Genomic DNA, 21,956 nt, shown 5'->3' on the forward strand with positions numbered 1-21,956 from the left:
TCCCTCCATGTGCAAATGTTTGACGTTAGCCAACGTCACATAGAAAAGTTTGGAGGGAGTATAAAATTTATTACCTCTATATATATACACTCAAACCTCAAAGTATCAAAATATATTTATTGCAAAATTTGATACCTAATGATACTTGCAGTAAAATCTCTCTTAAAAGTATGGTACAAATTAAATAATCCTAAACATTCCACCACAATGTTATCATTCTGCAGCGCCAACGTTCTAGCGCGACTCGTGGCCGTTATCAGCAACATGATACAACTAAAGTTCAACAGTGCCTCAACCATAACCAGACGGTAGTGCTCTCTCCAATTTCTTTTTTACGCCGTTGACTTTTTTATCTACGTTCAATACTTCGTCTTATTAAAAAGCTATATAATTATCAGCTATTTAATTATGATTTGGTGTATATTTGAATAAATTTTTTAAATAAGATGAATGGTCAAACTTAAATAAAAAAGTCAACCACGTTGAAAAAAAAATGGAGGAAGTACACAACAATTGTACACATGTACAATGGCGCCGACTTAGGTTGACATGAGGTGATTAAGGAGGTGCACAACAATCACGAGTATAAGCAATATATACAAGCCATGACAATTTTAGGTCGAGGGGGAAGCCATTAGATCTTCATAAAAAAGTTAAAAATGATTAATCTAAATCCATACACAAAATCCCTTGTAGATACATAAAGTTCTGTTCCTTTTAATAATCATGACATGATATAACGAACTGTATAACTTTCATCTGTACTGTTGCTCGCCAAATTTAATCCTATCTAAGCAAGGAAACAATTCCGAATGATTCCCTTTTTCTGATTATTTTATAACCCAATGTTAGAAGGTTCTAGCATATGTTTTTCGTTGGGAAAATTTGACTAAAACGATGCATTCATGTATATAATGAGTACTACATTGTTATCGCTACTTACATGATCTACTTATCCTACGCTCGACTAAGAAAGTATCATAGCGACAGTGATATACATCTTCTAAAATCAGGAGTTGAAGTCAAATATATCTTAGCTCCTCGTAAAAAAAGGGAGAGAGTGCAACACAACATAAAACTGCGGTTACTTAAATATCTAATTCGTTGATCTGTCTTCTTAAGTTTAGACTCTATCTACGTGCTATTAAATAGATTGATCACCTGTATAACAACATACTTATGTTTTCAATTGAGCAATCTTCTGCGGTACCCCATCTGCTACTTCATTCATATACTCTGACATCGATTCTTCCTGCAACAAACATCAGAGAAAGAAACATAGGTTAGAACAGTTATTACTGCATCAGGGAATAAATTAAGATATCAACATAGATATAATTATCAAATTGCAATAGATTAAGGGACTGTTTGAAAGTGCTGATGGATGATGGATGAAACTGAGTTTATGAGAATTGTTCGAGGTTGCAAATAAATGAGTTAAATATTACAAAGTTGATAGGTTGATTTAAAAAAAGTTTTCAAGGAAATGCTGGCAATGTTTTGTTTTTTGCAAAAATTTGACACCATTTAGGATTTTGGAAAGCATGTCCACGACAATCCAATCGCCATAACTACAAAAGACTGGCCTGTATTAACCGAATGACTTGATGGCACCTAAACATTCGGTGAACGTAGAAGCAATTTTCTGAAAGCTAGGAGCCACTAAACAAACAATTTGTTCTCAACAAGGCAGCCAAAAAAATCTGTGAAAATTCATAAATGAAAGTTAAAGCTAGATGTAATGAGCATGGTGTTTTGCAAGTTTTAACAAAGTCCTCATAAAGTTCTACTTATTTGAACTGTATATCTGATAGGCCATTCCTTTTATAACCTTGTGATTTATAACCTTGCAAGTTTTAACAAAGTCCATCTTGAACCTTTTGGCTTAGTAACTGACAATGAACATTGCAACGATATTACTATTTGCTGCCTGGAATCACTTACATCTTTTTCTCGCTTTTCTTTTATGACAACACACTGGGAAGCACCGATGCTTTCGCTCTTCAAGAAGTTACGAGAACTTAATAGTGGCTTGTTCAGTCCATCCGTCACTGATGCGTGTGCCGGTTCCTCACCTACATGTAACTTTATGCAGTAATCTGCAGTTGGATTTTCAGGTTCATCACCATTGCCAACAACTCTTTCCCTGAAACAAGATGTAAAACGAATTAGATCAAAAGAAAATTAGCCTTTAAATGTGGCAACAATTTTAATTTGTCACTAAATGAGGAACCATTCTTTCCCTGTGAGATAGTAAGATGCAAAGGAAGATGCAAGGCTAATTATTGGAAGAGTTACAGAACTTATTAACTATGTACCTTAGAGCAAAATCCGGGGATGTAAACCATTCCCTTCTAAAAAATGGTATATTGAAGGCAGTGTATTTTAGTGATGTCTCAACAAGGGAATGACTCCTAATACTCCCTTTGTTGCCATAGTCCTTAATCTTAGTGAAATTAATATATAATCTCAAAGTTTTTTGCTTGATCCACCTCATAGGCACGCATACTATGTCTTGTTCATAGAAAAAAAAAATCTAAACCAATGAATTCTGGAGTTTCACTTTAGTGAAGTGCGAGAGGACAGTTTTGTCCACTTCAGAAAAGAAAATTGTCTTCCGCAGCAATATAAGACAGAATTATTGCCTTGGTAAGGAAACATGCTGCCTTAGCTTTGGGCTAGTTTTGTCACCCTGTGCCACACCTTCTTCGAGATGAGCAAATTGCCTCTTGAAACGATCCACCCCACTGTCAACAGTAGTATCCATCAGTTTATTTGCAACATGTCCACAACCAATAGTTAATGTACATAAATAAATGAAATGTGATAAATCACAGTTGCTGGCAGTGCGTATCACTACAATTGCTTCAAAGATATTGGGAAGTGCTGGTAACATTATATAGTGCATCCAACCTGGGGTACAAAAAGTTTGACTGATCCCCACCGCGAAGATAATTCTGCATCATCTGAGGATGGTACTCTAAAATCTACATGAGATACACCATGCATAAGAAAGAGTTTTACCACAATCCCCTTAGTAGAGTTGATTAGAAGTACCTCTCTGTAAATTAATTCCCGAACATCATCTTTTGCTAGCTTCCTTCTCTCAAATTCAAATTCAAGTTTTGAGATGGGTTGTGTTACAGGTTCACGTTCCGAATTTGCCAACCCAGTAAAGTATGGATCTGTCAAGGCCTTGAATTACATCACTATAATATCAGTATCAGGGATAATGCATATTAGAGAAAACATTTCCGAGCCATTGCTCTATGCTGGCTAGTGGCTACAATCCTACCTCTGCAGCAGTTGGTCGATCCTTGGGATCAAAAGCAAGTAGTCGTTCAAGCAAATGGAGAGCCATTGGGTCCGCACCAGGAAATTTCTGAGAAAAAGGGACTTGAGGCTTTTTTCTCATGTTGCTCAAATATCGTCGAGCTTTCTCATTCCGAATCTACAAACAGTAACAAAATTTGCAGTACAATTACTAAAGATTTTCTTTCAATTGTTAAAATGTTGTCAGAAGAAAACAGTGGACATATAATATGTTTTTAATGAATGTGAACATCCATTGAACTCATCCTACATTTAATAGAAATACTGATTAATAACAAAATTCAGAGTTAATATATTCAGAATGCAAAATCAAAATAAATTTCGTTTGTTTCTTCTTCCAAGCTTCTCATCACCATTTGTGTTCTTGGAAACAGATATGTAATTTTGGAATGCTTAACATCAAGCCAGTTTTCAAGTATATTATCTAAATAAGCTGAAGCCAGAAGAAAATGCTTATAAGCTAAAGCCTCAAATAAACTGAAGTATTTGGAGAAGCTAACCATAGACATGCATGTCCTAAATGATTGAAGTTGATTCATTATAAACTAAGCTAGCTACTGCTATGGATAAACATATCCTAAATGATTGAAGGTGATTCATTATAAACTAAGTAAACACTTCACATCAGATGTTACAGTTTTATACACTTGTACTTTATATAAAGTAGATGCTTCACCACTGTATATTTCAACTTTGATCGGGGCGCAGTTAGTTTTTGTATGATAACATCAGTACAAGAAAACTGCATCACTGAATTGTCCTTGAGCAGGAGCCAAAACATTCTGGGCAGTTTTGAAACTACTTATAGACAGCCTCAGTAGAGCCCAAAGTTATTTCCAAGAAATATATGTGCTGCGAAAAGGATGACGCCAGTTACACTTTCAAAAGGGCTGCACACTATGGAACGAACGCCATTTGGAGACTGAATGGAATTCCTGATTCCTGCAGGCTGCAGGTAATGAACTTGCGTGTTCCATATGGCATGAGTAGAAAGTTTCTACGACTGGAGACTGGTTGGCCAAAACTTCATTCAAAATTGAGTAATCATCTTTTGGGCTATTACGTTATAAATTAATTTTGCTGATATTTATATAAACTGTAGATTTAAATATAACAGAAATGCTCACTAATTTGAACCTCATAAAAATGCCTGGGTATAAGAAATGATAAGGACCATCAGAAGGGGAAATAGTTAAACTGAAACTGCATAGAAGCCAGGGTAAGCATCCAGCCGATTGCAGATTTGCAGGGAGACTGGGAAAGTGAACCCACCTTGGAAATGGTTTCTCCTGATGGAGTGCCAAGTAAGTCGGTCATGAGATCCAATTGATGTACCACATTCTTTCCAGGAAAGAGTGGCTTTCCCATAAGCATTTCAGCAAATATACATCCAACGCTCCAAATATCAATTGCAGGAGTGTACTGCAAAAACACATGTTGAGTTTAGTACAGTGCAATTAAAAAGATCTAAACTGGTATGCTAATCATAGGTATCAACATTTTAATGTGCAGCATGAACTCGATCATCTCTGGGTATAAAGTTGCGATGCTCTGAAACGAAATAATCACGTGCTGTATATTGAGCAAAAGTTCAAGGTTTAGCACGATGAAAAATTTCGGACCTTCGAAAAGAAAGAGCCGCACAACTCTGGAGCACGATACCATCTTGTTGCCACATAATCCTAGAGAAAAGGACACAAAATGCATTAATATTCAAACTGTGGCGATGCTTAAGAGCTAACGCAATTCACAACATATCTGACTGTACTAAAAAGTATTTTTTTACCGTCCAGAATATAGCCGACGGGGTGTCGTTGAAAGACACACGAGCAAGGCCGAAGTCACAAATCTTGACCTTGCAATCAGCATTGGCAAGAATGTTCCTGGGCTTGAGGTCACGGTGGAAGACATTAGCGGCGTGAATGTACTTCATCCCACGAAGCAGCTGGTAGAGAAAGAACTGGTGGTGCTCGGGTGTTAGGTCGTCGTTGGCCTTGATGACCTGGTGGAGATCAGACTCCATGAGCTCGAAGATGATGTAGATGTCGCGAAACTCGCGGCGGGAGGGTGGCAGCATGATGTGCTTGATCTCGACGATATCCGGGTGGCGCAGGAGGCGGAGTAGCTTGATCTCGCGGAGGATGCGGGTGGCGTCGGAGAGATGCTCGAAGACGTCGTTGATCTTCTTGATGGCGACGCGCTCGCCGGTTTGAGTGTCGACAGCTGCGGCCACCACGCCGTAACTGCCCTTCCCGACCACCTCGCTGACCTCGTACCTGCTCGCCTCGCCATACTCGGTGAAGAAATCCGGCTCCACCGAGGCCTGGGCGCGCACGACGGAGCTGAATCAATTAGACCCGCGTCCCGAACATGCAAGCACAAAATCACGGCGATTTTGGGGGGACGGTAGGGGTCGTAATCCCGCGCACCTTCTTGGCGTCCATGGCGCCGAGCGCCCGACCGTATTGGGCCCCCGTGCCCCTGAGTGGCCGCGTCCCCACTCCGGCTCCTGCTCCTCCAGCCGCGTCCGCTCTCTGGCGCCGTGCCGCTGCCGGTAGTGGCGGTTGGGGATGCGGAGACGGCGAGGGCGTAGGGGGAGGCGCGGTGGGGTTGACACCGAGGAGCCATATTGGGCGAACTGGTGTAGGCAGTGGCGGAACGGGAGCGCGCGCTGGCAGTGGACGCCCGATCACCGCGGGCGCGCGGAGCGCGGGCAGATGGCCAGAGCGGAGGGGGAAGATAAGGTCCGAGGTGTGCTTGCTTTCGTGTGCACGCCGGAGAAACCGAGAAAGAGAGGCGATGTGCGGCCGGAAGCCGTTTTTTTTTTTAAGGCGGATGCATACATGTACATCCGTTGCTTATATATCATCTAAATATTTATAAAATATTAAAAAATTAATAAGATAGTTTAATATGAGCTTTATCACTTCACCAGTATGCAAGTTTAAATTCAACTTATATAAGTTGAAGCAAAAAAACAAAAATAATTATGAATATGTCTATACTTAGTTTTATTTTTTTCCTACAACTTGTAGAAGTTGAATTTAAACGTTCATGTTAGTGGAGTGATATAACTCATATTAATCTATCTTGTCGAATTATATGCTAAAAACTGTTTTCCATGTGTGGCCGGTTTCGCCGCCTGTGACCCCCACTCCGAGGGGCTCGACACCGTCGAGGGAAGGCCCCCCGATTTGGGCTTTTGTGTTTCAAGAGGAGAAAGCAAGTGAATCTAATGGACTTACCTAGGCTCAACATGCGGCTGCCACGATACTACGTGATTGTACCGTGCTCGTCGGCGCCACATGTCGCCATGCATGGCGTTGCAACACCCCGGCGCTGCCACAGTGCCACACATCGCTGGTCAATCCGAACACGTACACACAACTCAACATCTCGTCGTCATCTCTCCCAATCACCGATTCACCCTCCCGGAGGTCAGGTCCATTCCGACCTTTTCGCCATGGCAGACCGGTCTCCCAGCGTGCGCGCAGCCTTACCCCGTCCCCCGCTGTCGCAGCATGGCCATGCTCTGATGGACCTCCCGCTACGTCAGCGCGTTCCGCATTAGCACGTTTATTACGACTCCGCCAGCCTCATCGGCTTCTTGGCCCTAGCCGTCACCCTCGTTGCGCTCCTTGCCCTTGCGGGTGTCACGCTCACTGTCGCCTTTGTCGCGCTCGCCATTCTCAGCTCGCTCTCCTAACTGGCCTTCTCTGCGTGCCGATGGTAATCGTGGTCTTCGTCTCCGGGACATCCTCGATCTTCGGCTTGTGCCTTACCGTGGTGGCGCTAGGAGCCGGCACGTAGGCGTACCGGTACTTCACGGGGCGGCACCTGGTCGGGGCATATCGGGTAGACTACGACACGGGCTTAGGGAGCGGTGCGGTGTGGTGGGCAATGCGCGGGAGCACGGCGCACAACCCTGCGTCCGCGTGAAGGACGCCGCTCCTGGGGCGTAGACCATAGCCGTATACAGGTTCCTTTCCCGCGTGGTGTGTGTCATGCCCATGCCGTATGTTTTGTACGTGAGCAATTTTACGGTCTTGAGAATGTATCTGGAGGTATTAAAATTTTAGTATAAAATTTAGTACCATTTAGTACCTAAGGTATCAAGAGATACCAAAATTTACATAGAAAAAAGTGGTATATCTTACTATCTTCTTAAGGATTAAATTGCACTTTGTATGCAGTGTGACGCCTTTGGGCGTTCTAATAGAGGGTTTGTTTGATGAAAAGCCTTCGTTTCTCGAATCTTTGGAACTTGATTTTGTGGTGTTCTACTTTGCGCGTGCAAGAATATGTGTAGTTACACGTGTGGCTGTGGCGCGCTGTAGATTGGGGCGTTTTCAAAAAAAGAAGATTGGGGCACTTACGCTCTTGGTTGGGGCCAGGATCCTTGAAGTTTCTGGTTACTAACATAATCGGAGTTCCACGGTGGCAGGTGTCCACTACGCGTGGCCTCCGTCAAATCCAAGAAAAGAAGATACGCAGCAATCAACACAAAACATCGTCGATCTTGTCTCCCAGCACAGAACGTGGAGCAAGGTGTGCCCTACCCTACAAAGTACAAACCTCACTCTCATGCTCTATCCACGTAGCCTAGATAGATCGATTGAACTGGCGACCGACACATCAGCGGCGGCACGCCGGCACCGGCGGCATTCGCGGCTTGCGCAGCCGCTTTCCCTCGCAGTCGTAGTGTATCGCATCAGGGAAATCCAGCGGCTTGCACCTCTGGCCGGGCAGTATAGTCCGCCGCCACACGCACTGCCCGTCGCCGCCGTCGTCGTCGTCTTGCCCGACCCGACAGCAACCGAGTGGGAGACGGCGCCCAAAACGTCGATCTGGAGGAGGACTCACGGCGTCACTGCCACCGCCACCGCCGACGAGAAGATCAGCGGCACTCTGGCGTTGGCGTCAGATGGCATGATCCTCTTCTTCGCGCAGCGGAGCCTTAGCCGCCGAGCGAGGGAGGAAAGGAGCACGGACAGGTCATCGAACATGTCGTGAGGTCTCGGTACAGATCGTTGCAAATGGAGTTGGATTGGTTCTGCAGATTAAATGAATGTATTAGAGCACTTGGCACGACATGAGATTAGGGAGGAGGTTAAAACGAGAACTTGCGCCCGGGGTATCGGCAGACGGTTTTGACGCGTGGAAAAAAGAAGGTTAATTTATGAACGATATTTCAAATACATAACGAACTAGAGTTAGTTGCGCTGGGATATGTTGTGATTTGCTCTCGGAGATACACGCGCAACAAATTCATACAGACTCTATACTCTACACGTGCAAACAAATTTCATAGACTCTACTTAAAAAAAAAGTCTTATAAACATTTCACAAACACCAGCAAAGCAGCCGGATCCCGTTACTCCAGTTCAAAGTCTCCTTCCATGCATGATACAACTCCACCTTCTCAGCCGCTGTCGTCGGCATTGCCTTAGCTGCTGTGTTCAGTGGCCACTCATCGCGCGGGTGCGGTGAATCTTATATTTCTTACGCCGACCGGCCGCCGCAGTCGTGTCGAGGGCCGTTCATGGCATCTCTTTCAGACTATCATTGTCGCCATCGGGATAGGATTAGCACGAGTGAACGGCGATCAACATAGTTTTCTAAACTGAAATAAGTGGCCCGTCCGGTGATCTAGTTCAACTAAAAGATCGCAAATGCATTTATCTAAAACATAAGGGCTCGTCTAGTAGAGCTATGAACTCTAAACTCTCACTCAGTGGGAACTAGCTCCTATCATAGCTAAAGATTAGCTCAAAACTATTTGGCTAATTTGGTTAGCTTCATAATCGTGAAGGAGAGGTTAGGGAGTAGGTTAGCAATGACACCCTCATGACTTATGTTGTATCCATGACAGAAGTTATGTAATTAACTAATTTTTGGATGTTATTTTTTAATTGATGCGGTTGATTTTTTTATTTATGTTTGATCATTTGTCTTATTCAAAAATTTTATCCAAATATGTAAAATTATAATCATACTTAAAGTTACTTTAGTAATAAATCAAATCGTAAAAAATAATAAATAATTATATAAATTTTTGAATAAGACCAAGGGTCAAAGGTAAATATAAAAGTCAACTGCATCAATTAAAAATACCTAAGGGAGTACATATTATTTTTCTTTAGAATTAGAACCATAATTGTATGGTTGTTCTGCTCGTTGTAGAGTAAGTATTGTACAAAGAGGAAGAGAATATATTAGGGGTAGATGGACATCAATTTTGCGTAATTACGTCTAAAAACTTGAGGGTAATAGGTGTTTTGGCATGCAGTGGAGCTGCGGAGCAGTAAAAATTCAGTTTCACCCCTATAGTTTATTTTTAGGAGCAACTTTACTAACTCCGCTCTAAAAAAATAGAATATATATTATTTGGCATAGCTCTGGTGCTAGATAAGTTGGAGTTGAGAGCTAGAAATGTGCCAAACATGGCCTAAGTTTGGAAAAGACGAGGACATGCACTCCTATGGGTTTGAACGGCCAATCTCTACATGTGAGCAAGCTAACGGATTGTGTCGACGATTTGAGCCGGCAATAATTTATTTCATATTTTCTTCTACTTAGAATTACCATCATTCTATATTACAAAACTTTCTAGCATTACCTAGATTTTTATGTGTGTTAATGAATCTAAACACATATATAAAACATATGCATGCATAGATAGATGAATCTAGATTTGTCTAGAAAGTCTTATAATATGGAAAGAAAGGAGTGTTATTGTAATGAAAATTATTAAGTCAGATTACTATAAATTAAATTATTACGAGCTTAGTAGAATAATAGTCCGTTTGACACAACTCCAACTTATTTAGAGTTGGAACTGTGTCGAACAGTAGATTCTATATATTTTTTTAGCAGAGTTAAAAGAGTTGCTCTAGAAAATGAACTACATGGATTGATGGATATAACTGGGTTTTTGCTGCTCGGCAGCTTTCTTTCACCCCAAAAGACCCACGACCCTATAATGTATTAATGTAATTATGTAAGCCTGTCACTCATCTAAAAAAACTACATGGGTATTACTGTCCACCTATCATCTATTCTCTCTTTTAGGAGTTTGGGAACTTAACAAGCTAGCTAAATAGTTTTGAGTTGCCCTCTAGCTCACACATTCTTGGGAGTTTGGAGCTATTGGTTACAGTTTAGAGCCCTATTAAACATGGCCTGATATGTGGATTGTTTGTTTTGCTAAATTATTGGAGGTTTTGATTACTGGGTTTGCAAGGCTAGAATGCTCTTAACTATTTTAGGGTAATGAATGGCAACATACAAAATTAATATTTTCTAATATAAAAATGTTAGAATTCGATGCACCACGTGTGTAGTTGTAGACATGATCACTCAATCCATTATTTAGATTGGATTTTTTTTCATTCTTTTATCTTTTATCTTCAATTTTTCTTTGTTATTAGAATCAAGATATTTTAAGGCATCATTTATATTTTAAATTACTATCCTAGGACCGAAAAGTATTGACATGACCATTTTACTTTCAATCATTACCGGGAGAGTATGAGCTAATACCATTATAGTATTAGTTGGTAACAATTATGTTTCAAATAGCATCTCACGGGTATCGTGATCTAATAATATCTATAAGTTAATAAGTTATTATGTGTGGTATCCCGTAAAAACCATACCGTTCCCTAACATGATACCGTACCAGCAGCCCCCTGTAGAATAATGTCATGCCCATCGAATAAAATCATGAATTCAACTTTAGGCCGGACCGAGTCAAGATATTTGTTTAGTCACTTTTACGTGTAAAAGCATAATACGGCCTGGCCCGGAACCCTTACCGGCAAAAGAGCTGGACAACTGGTTGCAAACACGAAATGAACTGCGCTTTTCAGTCCAGTCCAAGATGTGGTATAGTCTAGCCAACGTTAACAGTAATAGAAAAATAGGTAGTAAAATATTTTTGGAGTATATTTCTTAAGAAGAGTTAGCGTTAATTCTTCCTCCTGGTCCAAGGCTCCAAATTACTCCGTTTCAGAAAAAAAAACAGATGTTTAGTTTGACTTCTAATTTTTTTTTAATTCTGCTTATACTTAACAACCGAAATTTGAACTTTCAACCTTAAATTTATTGATTTTATAATTTTTTCACCGAAATTTATTTTCAGTCATATTTTTAGTCCCTAAGAAGAACATGTATATAAAAATTTTATTTATAAATTATTTTTTTATTTATAAATACTTTTATTTATTTTTTATAAATAATCCAAACAATTAAATGAATCTTAGTTCTTTTTCAAGGACGGGCCGCGTTCGGCATGGGAGAAAGGTGGGTTAGTTATCTGGTGCGAAAAACGTACTAATAAATTAGCACTCCTTTCGATTTTTTTAATTTGACGTTGTTGACTTTTTTTCTACGTTTGACCCTTTGTCTTATTCAAAAATTTATATAATTATTAACTATTTTATTATGATTTGGTTTATTACTAAAATAACTTTAAGTATGATTTATAATTTTATATATTTAGATAATATTTTTAAATAAGACGAAAGATCAAACATAAATTAAAAAAAGTCAACGACGTCAAACAAACAACTGAAAAGAGTACTGATTAATTAATTATAAAAAAATTATAAAATAAATTAATTTAATTCTTAGGCAACTTTCCTATAGAATTTTAGGATAAAATCTGGTGTCAGAGAGTGAAGAGCCCGAACGCGACCGAAGGGAGGTAAGGTTTCGTGCCTCTCTCTCCCAGAGCTTTTGGACACAAGTGGAAATGGATCTATTCAGAAGTGCGAAGAAAACAGAGGCAGCACTTGTCTTCTACGGCACTACCACTGCTAGTCCATCTCCATCACCAGCGCCACCTTCCCAGCTCTCAACCCGCAGCAATAATGGTAATCACGTCTCTGCAGCTTTCCCCTCCAATCCATGGCCTTCCGGCGACGGCGAGAAATGGCTGCGGCGGCAGAAGGCTACTGACGTCTGTGGCGTGCTGCAAGCACAACCAGGTGCGGAGTATTTTGGCTTTGATATGTGGACTCGCCCGGATCTCTGAAATTTCCTTCCCAGTTTCCACTGGTTCTTTCGGGATGAACTGCTCCCGTTCTTCGGAATACAATACTCCACCGACTGGGATCAATTCCAGATTTCCAGTATGCATGAGTTGAGATACGAAATGTTAAATTTTTATCACTAGAACGAGCAGGGTAGGCTGATAGATTGGGGGAGACAGGAGACCATCGCTCATACATGAGGACCTCAAAAATGGAAAAATAGGGGTCTCCTGTATGGCTGTATAAGTTGAGGCCAGGATGAGCTGCTGTTTGCAGTAGTATTAGTGCCAAGCATCAAGTTCAGGTTGTATGCGTAAAATAAGCATGCCAGATAAGCACACTTCAGACTTAGGTGTAGTACTAGATCAGAAGTAGTGGTGTTATATGATACCATACATGCTATGTTACATCGTCAATTGATCAGCGGTTTTCTATCATGTCTTAGATTTTCTAAGCAGTATGTATTACTTTGCTGCGTACAAATATGTGAAAGCTGTAGGTGCATAATTCTACTTACTTTATTAGATTATTTTTTTTTCTTATTAGAAAACCCACTTACTTTACTAGATTCAGAACATTCAGGATTGTCATGTGCACACTGCAGAATCAACTCTGCAGTAGTTTGTCTAGGCAAACACCGCAGTGACAGGGTGACAGGTTCAACATTTTTATTTTTGGTGTATTGCACTACTCCTATGTTTATACTTTGGACCCCATCTTTTTGCCTAAAATGCATATGCTGCTGCTAAAATTTAAATTTTGAAATTGTTTTTGGATTTTTATCGTAGTTTATTTTTCAACATTGACGTTTAGATCGATAAGAACACATATACGTGCTTTTAATCCCAAAATGTTTTTTGTCGTTAATATGCTGTTTGGTGTATTATCCGTAATTGGCCAACCAATGAGGCCCTTGACCATTCCCTTGGTGGTGAAAATTAGCAGATGAAAGTTGGATACTTGAAAGTTGAAATTAAGTTCTATAACAAAATCCCCAATTATACCACGACTTCTGTGTGTCCTCTTCGAGATGTCATCCGGAACATGCAGATTTATAGACTAGTCATACTCTAAAAACAAACTTGCAGCTAGATTTTTATGTCCATATGCGTGTCAAATAAACTTGCATCTGGATTTTGATAAATTATTTTAGAGAAGAGTATTTTTACCCGGTCTCTATATCCAACTGGATATATGCAGCTATTTTTATTTTTATTTTGGGAACTTAGCCTAAGTAGGGGAGGATTTAGCCCCTCAAGTACATAATCTGAAATTCATGCTCCTACGGAGATTTGAACCCAGTACCTTGGGTGCTACCTAATCTAGATTTTGATAATATGTATGTCTATCATATGACTATGTAGTCCTAACTCATCGACGAACATCCTCTGCCATATTTTTCAGAAACGCTCTTGAAGCTAAATTCTGCTTCTTGTAATCTATATTATCATGTCCCATTGGTGCGACAATTAGGGAACTATCATGTGGATCCATGTGACCATGTCCATGCACAAACTGCTCCCCTGTTAATCAGCAATTTGTTTCATGCAGCCAACTATTGTTCAAGGAGCAAGGCTAACAAGCAGCTTATCCCGTAGAGATACCCTGATATTCATGTCATCTGCGTTCATAGCAACGCTGTTGGTGGCTGGTCCTGCACCTGCAGGCGCAAGAACCTCCAGGCAAGAGAACAAGAGGAAAGTAAGGGAGAAGCTGGAGAAGCTCCGAGAGAAGGCATTAGGCCCAGATGATAGAAATGGAGCCAGCGGTAAGAAGGAATCCGTGGCGAATTTGTTGCTTCCTCCTAAATTGGTCGAGGCCACCATTTGAAAAGCCAATTTATATTTCGATGTCAACTTTTATTCAGACGTTTAAGGAACACTAATCTGAAAGTTTGAATATATGTGCTGCTATGAACTGTTGCCCACTTGCCATCACTCGTATCGTGTATGATACTGGCTACGATATCGAGTTTCATACTATAAGATGTTCTAGACTGTTAGATTTATACGGATGCTAATAAATTTATTTTATTAGAGGAGGCTGGCATTTGCCATCGAGGTTGTAGCTCCTATAGAGGAGGGTAACGAGGGTTCCAGTAGGAAGAGAAGACTTCGACGGTGGGCGCCACTGCGCGTCGAGCAGCTCGTGGGTTCCTACCGCCTGGTAGTTGTTGACGTCAAGGAGGACGACGATCTGGCGGAGCACCCAGAACTCGCCAGACATGGGGTTGCACACGGTAAGCTCGCTGTGTTGACGTCCCTTTCGGCAGGCGAAAATCTTCTGGAAATTGTGCGTTTAGGCATTCCACGTTGTAAAATGCGTGATGCATTTCCGGCGTAACATGACCGGAACTCTGTTACGACTCGCGAACTAATGTGGAAGATTCGCTAGTCGCAACAAAAATTCACGAATCGAGGGAGGGAAGAAATGAAGAACACGAAGAACAGAGACATGAAAGAACAGAGAAGAGAGATTGATTTATTCGGGTTCTAGAATATTCAACAGGTTTCTTTCTCTGTCTCTGCCGGCCTAAATAGCAGCGAGCCATCCGGCCTCTCTCACATCTCTCCCATGGGCCAGAATTACTGAGCCTATGCATCACTCACATATTTCAGATTGGGCCGTCGTGGTCTTATGGATCTTCTCGGCCCACTGATCCGTGCAGCTCCCGTGACATTCTCCCCTCCTTCAGACGAAGCTTGTCCCCAAGCTTCAGCAGCAAGAAAACGATGACGAAGTTCATACTCATTCTCCCAAGTAATGACTTGTGTGTTCGACCCAGACCAATGCACCTTCACCTGTGGTACCAATTTAGAACCCTTGCGAACAAACCGACTGTCCAAAATTTCTTGAGGCATACTGGATTGGTCGGAACCCGTGCTCAGATCTGGCAACGATGGTTGCACCACCTCACCAGGAGCCAATGCTTTCTTCAGTTGAGAAACATGCACTACAGGATGAATCAAACTAGTCACCGGTAATGCCAATTTGTAAGCCACCAATCCCACCTTTGCAATCACCTGAAAAGGCCCATAAAAACGAAAGGAGAGCTTGCGATTCGTTCTGGTGACCACCGATTGTTGGATGAATGGTTGTAATTTCAGATAAACCCAGTCTCCCAATTCAAAAGAACGTTCTGATCGATGCTGATCCGCCTGCATCTTCATTCTGTGCTGAGCACGCACCAAATGGTCCCGAATCAAACTTTGCATCTTAGAGCGATCTTGCAGCCAGATGGATAAATCAGAGGAATCACAAACCACTGAAGCAGTTAACCCAAAATACCTTGGTCGATGTCCATATAGTACTTCAAAAGGAGTGGTATTCAGAGCCGAGTGGTAGGATGTATTATACCAGTATTCAGCCAAAGCCAACCAGCGACTCCATTGCGACGGACAAGCATGAACAAAGCAACGCAGAAATGTCTCCACACATTGATTAACCCGCTCCGTTTGCCCATCCGTTTGAGGGTGATACGAAGAGCTCATCCGAAGTTGTGTACCAGCTATGCGAAAAAGATTGGTCCACAAAGTACTCGTGAATATACGATCCCGATCAGATATGATGGAAAGTGGTAATCCATGCAAACGATGAATGTGATTCATGTAAGCTTCAGCAATGTCTAAAGCTGAGAAAGGATGAGATAGAGCCACAAAATGACCATATTTGGAAAATTTATCCACAACCACCAAAATACAATTATAATTTTGAGATCGAGGTAGACCTTCAATGAAGTCTAGAGACACAATTTGCCAAGCATGATCCGGCACAGGCAAAGGTTGTAATAATCCAGGATATTTGACCCTTTCTGATTTGGCTTTTTGACAAATGTCACATGCATTCACGAAAGTTTCAATAGATTTGCGAAGAGCTGGCCACGCAAAGAGTTGCTTAACTCGATGATAAGTGACACTAATACCTGAATGTCCACCCACAGCCGCTGTATGTAAATTTGCCAAAATATTGCGTTGTAATTCCAGATTGGAACCAATCCATATTCTCTGATGAAAGTATAGAATACCATTCTGCAATGAAAATCCAGGAATAGCATGATTATCCAACGAGAGTTTCTGAATTTTCTTCTGCGCCTCAGTGTCATTAACGTATCCAGCCACTACTTCCTGTAGCCAGTCTGGCACACATACAGACACCGCTGCTAGTTCTGAAAATACTGGGCAGCGAGATAATGCATCAGCAGCCCGATTCTCTAACCCTTTCTTATAAAGAATTCGGTAACGTAGCCCCAACAATTTAGTTAACGCCTTCTGTTGCCACGAAGAGATGAGTCTTTGTGCATCCAGAAATGTCAAACTGCGATGGTCAGTACGAATGACAAACTCAGCATGCTGAAGATAAGAGCACCAATGATCTACTGCCAGTATAATTGCCAAACTTTCCTTCTCATATGTGGACAGACCCACGTGTCGAGGGCTCAAAGCTCTGCTTAAGAAAGCCACTGGATGATTGTCCTGCATTAAGACAGCTCCGATGCCTCGATCTGAAGCATCAGTTTCAACAGTGAATATTTTCTGAAAATCTGGAAGAGCCAAAACAGGAGCTGATACTAATGCCTGCTTCAGTGTTGCAAAAGCCTCATCATGTATGGAAGTCCAAGAAAACACTTGCCCTTTCTGTAGCAAATTAGTGAGTGGTTTACTGATAATACCAAAGTTGCGGACGAATTTCCGATAATATCCTGCTAAACCCAAAAAGCTTCTGAGTTCTTTCACCGATGAAGGAGTTGGCCAATCTTGAACAGCAAGAATTTTATCCTCCTCTGTAGACACTCCATTCGGTGATATAATATGTCCCAGATAAGATAAGCGCTGCTGAGCAAAGGAACATTTACTGAATTTGACTCGAAGTTCATTTGTTTGAAGCAAAGTTAACACACTAGTCAAATGTTCCACATGATCTGACAGAGTTTTACTGTAAATGAGAATGTCATCCACAAACACTAACACATAACGTCGCAGCAAGGATGCCAAAACACTATTCATCACACCTTGAAAAGTAGCTGGAGCTCCAGTCAGACCAAAAGGAATCACCTTAAATTCATAATGACCGTTGTGGGTTTTAAATGCTGTTTTGTGCTCATCTTTTTCAGTCATCCTGATTTGATGATATCCCGAACGCAAATCCAATTTAGTAAACCATTGAGCACCTGCCAACTCATCCAAAAGTTCATCAATAACTGGTAAAGGATATCGGTTTTGAATAGTGATAGCATTCAAATGTCGATAATCGACACAAAACCGCCAAGTGCCATCCTTCTTTTTGACCAATAAAACTGGAGAAGAGAACGGACTGCAGCTAGGTTGAATGATCCCTTTAGATAGCATTTCCTGCACTTGACTTTCAATCTCATCTTTTTGTGCCGGAGTGTAACGATATGGTCGAACATTGACTGGCCTAGCTCCCGGTATCAAAGGTATAGTATGATCATACTGTCTGGAAGGAGGCAATCCTTGTGGTTCCTCAAAGACTTGTGCAAACTGATGCAAAACCTGTTGTATGGGCCCTGGCACTTGTTCAATAGTTGCATCCAACTGCATCGAATCCAACCTAGGTACCTGAGTGACATCAGCTTGAGTTTTTAACTTTTGAATCTGATCAAAAGATATAGCAGTATAAGAAGATAATTCAGACAAAATGCCTTGCAATGTGATGGTCTGATCCTTCCTTTGCAAAGTGAGTCTCTTATAAGACCAATCAATATGCATAGGACTATACTGTGACAGCCAATCCATTCCCAATATCATATCATAACTGCCTAGAGGAATAACTCTCAGATTGGAATAAAAATTATACCCTTGAACCTTCCACTCACACTGAGGTAGTTCAGATTGACAGTGCATTATTCCTCCATTGGCCACCTTGACAGATAAAGGTTGTTGCAAAACTTGCACTCCCGACAATTTTTCAGCTATGTGTGAACTGATGAAACTAACTGAACTTCCTGAATCAACAAGAATTAACACCTCCATTCCTTGCACTGTGCCAAAAAGCTTCATAGTCTCTGCATTGTCAGATCCTTGAACTGCTTGAGCTGATATAGCCATCAATTGAGATGTATGTATTTCAGTTTCAGCCACTTCAGAACCTACTTCATGCCCTTCTTGATCCTGTAACAGTAACAACAAATCCTGTACAGCATGAAGTTGAACAGAATTAGCACATTTATGACTTGGTGACCACTTTTCAGCACACACATAACATAAACCTTGAGCTCTTCGATATGCTTTTAAAGCAGACATTTTATCCACGCTGTCATTAGACTTAGCCCCATTGTTAGTCTTGAATATCCACGCTGTCATTAGACTTAGCCCCATTGTTAGTCTTGAACTCCACCTTTTCATTTCCATTTACGCCGGATGCAATTGTACCTCTGAAAGCCTGCTTCACCTGTCCACCGTCCAGTTTTCTGTATTCCTTGCTCGGCGGCGTGTCAGCTAGTTCCTCCTGAACCGATGCCATTGCCAATGCTGTTTCCAGATCTCGAGGGCAGTGAAGCATAACAGCACCACGAATTTACCTTCTCAACCCATTCGTAAACTTGTGTGTCAGATATAACATGTTCAACCCAGGATCATAAGCCAACAACTGATTCATCAACTCATCAAACTTCTCATAATACTCCAATACTGTTCCAGCTTGTTTGATGTTGTCCATCTGCCTTATCAACGCCTGATGCTGATCTCGATCAAACTTCCTAAACACTTCGGTACAAAAAGAATTCCACCCAGGATACCTCACATGAGCCTTGGGCGAACGCAACCATGCCGAAGCCCTACCTCGAAAATAAATGACTGCCACCCGAACCCAAATTCCAGGATGAGTGTTGCAGACATCAAAATACTGCTCACACTTCAACCTCCAATCCTGTGGGTCTGTACCATCAAACCCTGGAAAATCCAGCTTAGGTGTACGATGATTGTACTGCCTCTCACCTGATTCTCCATCCCATTCATCGTTTCACCTTCAAAATTATCAGTCCGACGAGAATGATAGAAGGGAAACTCAAACTTACCCCTGTTTCCCGAGTTAGAAAATCCAGTTCCTCTTCCATGCCCTGGAATTTTCGTAAACCCTGGAGGCGTAGGCAGCAATGGTGGCTTACGATCTCCTCCCATCAAATAAGCTCGCTCCTGTTCCACCCGCGCACCCTATTCTGAGACAACCTTGCCCAAGAGATCCACCTGTTGACGCAATTCGCCCATCTCTTCTCTCAACTCCAACACAGCTGCATCAATTTGTGGCTTCCAGCTGTTGACTCCCACATCCAATTTCACCACCGCCGCCTGGGTCTCCCCTTGCTTCGTGCTCAACGCCACCAATGATTCCTGAATTTTGCCCAGCACCTTGGCAAAATCGATGCTCTGCTTCTCCATCGCCTCTACTTGCAGCTACAATCTCGAAGTATAGCGTGGCTTCTCTAGGATGATGTGCTCTGATACCAAATTGTTACGACTCGCGAACTAATGTGGAAGATTCGCTAGTCGCAACAAAAATTCACGAATCGAGGGAAGGAAGAAATGAAGAACACGAAGAATAGAGACACAGGAAAGAACAGAGAAGAGAGATTGATTTATTCGGGTTCTAGAATATTCAACAGGTTTCTTTTCTCTGTCTCTGCCGGCCTAAATAGCAGCGAGCCATCCGGCCTCTCTCACATCTCTCCCATGGGCCAGAATTACTGAGCCCATGCATCACTCACATATTTCGGATTGGGCCGTCGTGGTCTTATGGATCTTCTCGGCCCACTGATCCGTGCAGCTCCCGTGACAAACTCTTAACTACAAACTTTAATAGTATTTGTATAACAAAATTGTTTATACGATGTTTAAGGTAACTTATCGATCACATTTATCGTACTAAGTGTTTCTCATTTGTTGGATTTACTCGTACGTCTATAATAGTAAAAACATATTTAACAGTACGTTAAAATTAACTTTACCAAAGTGAACCTACCTATCACACTTTTGCATTTAGAGCAATTTTATAGTCCTTCATAAGGTATCATAAGGTGCCACTTTTCTATGTAAATTTGGTACTACTTTTCTATGTAAATTTGGTACTCATTGATATCTTAGTTAGTAGGAGGTACTAAATTTTACACTAAAATTTTAGTACCTCCTAATACCTACTCAAGTACCGTAAAATTACTCTTGCATTTATAACAGGCTTAGAGCAACTCCAACAGAATCCTACCTAAATTTAGAGTTTTAGTAGCCCTGTATAAAAATAGAATGCTTCAAAAATAGAGAGAAAACCAACAGGCTATCTAAATCCCTTGACTAGCCATATCTAAAACCTCCACAACATCTTGTCTGCTCGAACTTGTATCACTTCTTTCTCAAGCTAAGTCCTGATTTCTTAAACAGCTTGCCCGACTTCTTTACGCATCACATCATACAGTGGGCTTTCATCCTCATTACGGATTCGGCAATTCTATCAAATTACACTAGAATATAAAAGAGATATCTGATAAATTATAGTTCCGGAAACTCAAAAGAACATAGTGAGAAAAACCTTCTCAAGGGCATAGGCTGCCCGAATTCCCTTCTGATTTCTGCTATGAAAAGAGTGGCTATCCTGAAATTCATCATCACTTAATGAAGAATGGCTCTGCAAAATTCAGGGTAAAGATGAACCCACGATGACACATGGCAGAGCCAAAATCTTATTATGCACCAAGCAACAGATGACACCAAGGAATTGTATCTATACATGTACTCTTCTAGCCTGTACACTTCAGAAGGAGATACTGCTACAGAGTGACACACCATATACTACATGCGCCGCATATATGCATTTGCATTTCTACATGAACTAAATACCATGCAATGAATAATTAACCATCCAATTAATTACATCAATTAAAGGAACAATCAAATTAGCAACCTCCGTTAAAGGAACAATCAAATTAGCAAACAGGCCACATCGATGAAAATACATCAATTGGAACAGCATCTCACCATTACAGACCTCCGCGTCGCCGACTTGAGGTTTAACAATCAAATTAGCAAACAGGCCACATCAATTGAAAATACATCAATTGGAACAGCATCTCACTATTACAAACCTCCGCATCGCCGACTTGGGTTTCGTTGAGCACATCCTTCGGCATCTGGCCATTGCAGGGGGAGAGGGCGAGGCCGCGACAGGGCGAGGGTGCAGCTGCGGGCGGGCGAGCGCATAGCTGCAGGCGAGGGTGCGGTGATGGGAGGGCGTGGGTGCGATGGCGGGAGGGCGGGGCGGCGGCAGGACGAGGGCGGGCAGGTGAGGCCGTGGCTATGGGAGGGCGGGGACGCGGGACGACGTGTGGACGGGAGCTGCGCGGGAAGGGAAAAAAGCGCGCGAACGATATGTCGGGTGCACATGACGAAGTGTATGGCGAGCGTGACCGGCTCGGGAAAGATACCTAGCGATCACGATACTATTGCTAGCCAGATAACGACCGTAGCAAGATGCAAGATGAAGAGGATGTTGAATTGAGATTTCTCTCAACTTTTTCTATTTTTACACACAACCAACTCAATTTACATGGATTTTTGGAGTTGCTCTTATCGGTGGATCCGTGCG

General features: G+C 41.7%; 3 protein-coding genes across 3 annotated transcripts; 2 read left to right on the plus strand and 1 right to left on the minus strand.

The window, feature by feature from the left end:
• Positions 1 to 884: 884 nt before the first annotated feature.
• On the minus strand, positions 885 to 6,088 carry LOC102704009 (mitogen-activated protein kinase 16). The gene is given in 11 exon segments (XM_006644364.3): positions 885 to 1,252; positions 1,945 to 2,146; positions 2,646 to 2,747; positions 2,914 to 2,987; positions 3,058 to 3,195; positions 3,296 to 3,451; positions 4,606 to 4,755; positions 4,956 to 5,015; positions 5,120 to 5,656; positions 5,763 to 5,808; positions 5,810 to 6,088. Coding segments are annotated over 11 exon segments (1,692 nt in total). The 5' UTR covers positions 5,962 to 6,088; the 3' UTR covers positions 885 to 1,177.
• Positions 6,089 to 6,796: 708 nt separating this feature from the next.
• LOC102704287 (oleosin) lies at positions 6,797 to 7,295 on the plus strand. The gene is given in 3 exon segments (XM_015841974.1): positions 6,797 to 7,022; positions 7,025 to 7,231; positions 7,234 to 7,295. Coding segments are annotated over 3 exon segments (495 nt in total).
• Positions 7,296 to 12,116: 4,821 nt separating this feature from the next.
• On the plus strand, positions 12,117 to 14,285 carry LOC102704563. Its single transcript, XM_006644365.3, has 2 exons — positions 12,117 to 12,323; positions 13,920 to 14,285. The coding sequence occupies exons 1-2, from the start codon at positions 12,207 to 12,209 to the stop codon at positions 14,196 to 14,198; spliced, it is 396 nt and encodes a 131-aa protein (XP_006644428.1). The 5' UTR covers positions 12,117 to 12,206; the 3' UTR covers positions 14,199 to 14,285.
• The last annotated feature ends 7,671 nt before the right edge of the window (positions 14,286 to 21,956 follow it).

Source organism: Oryza brachyantha, chromosome 1 (assembly GCF_000231095.2).
Source record: "Oryza brachyantha chromosome 1, ObraRS2, whole genome shotgun sequence".
Classification (NCBI taxonomy): domain Eukaryota; kingdom Viridiplantae; phylum Streptophyta; class Magnoliopsida; order Poales; family Poaceae; genus Oryza; species Oryza brachyantha.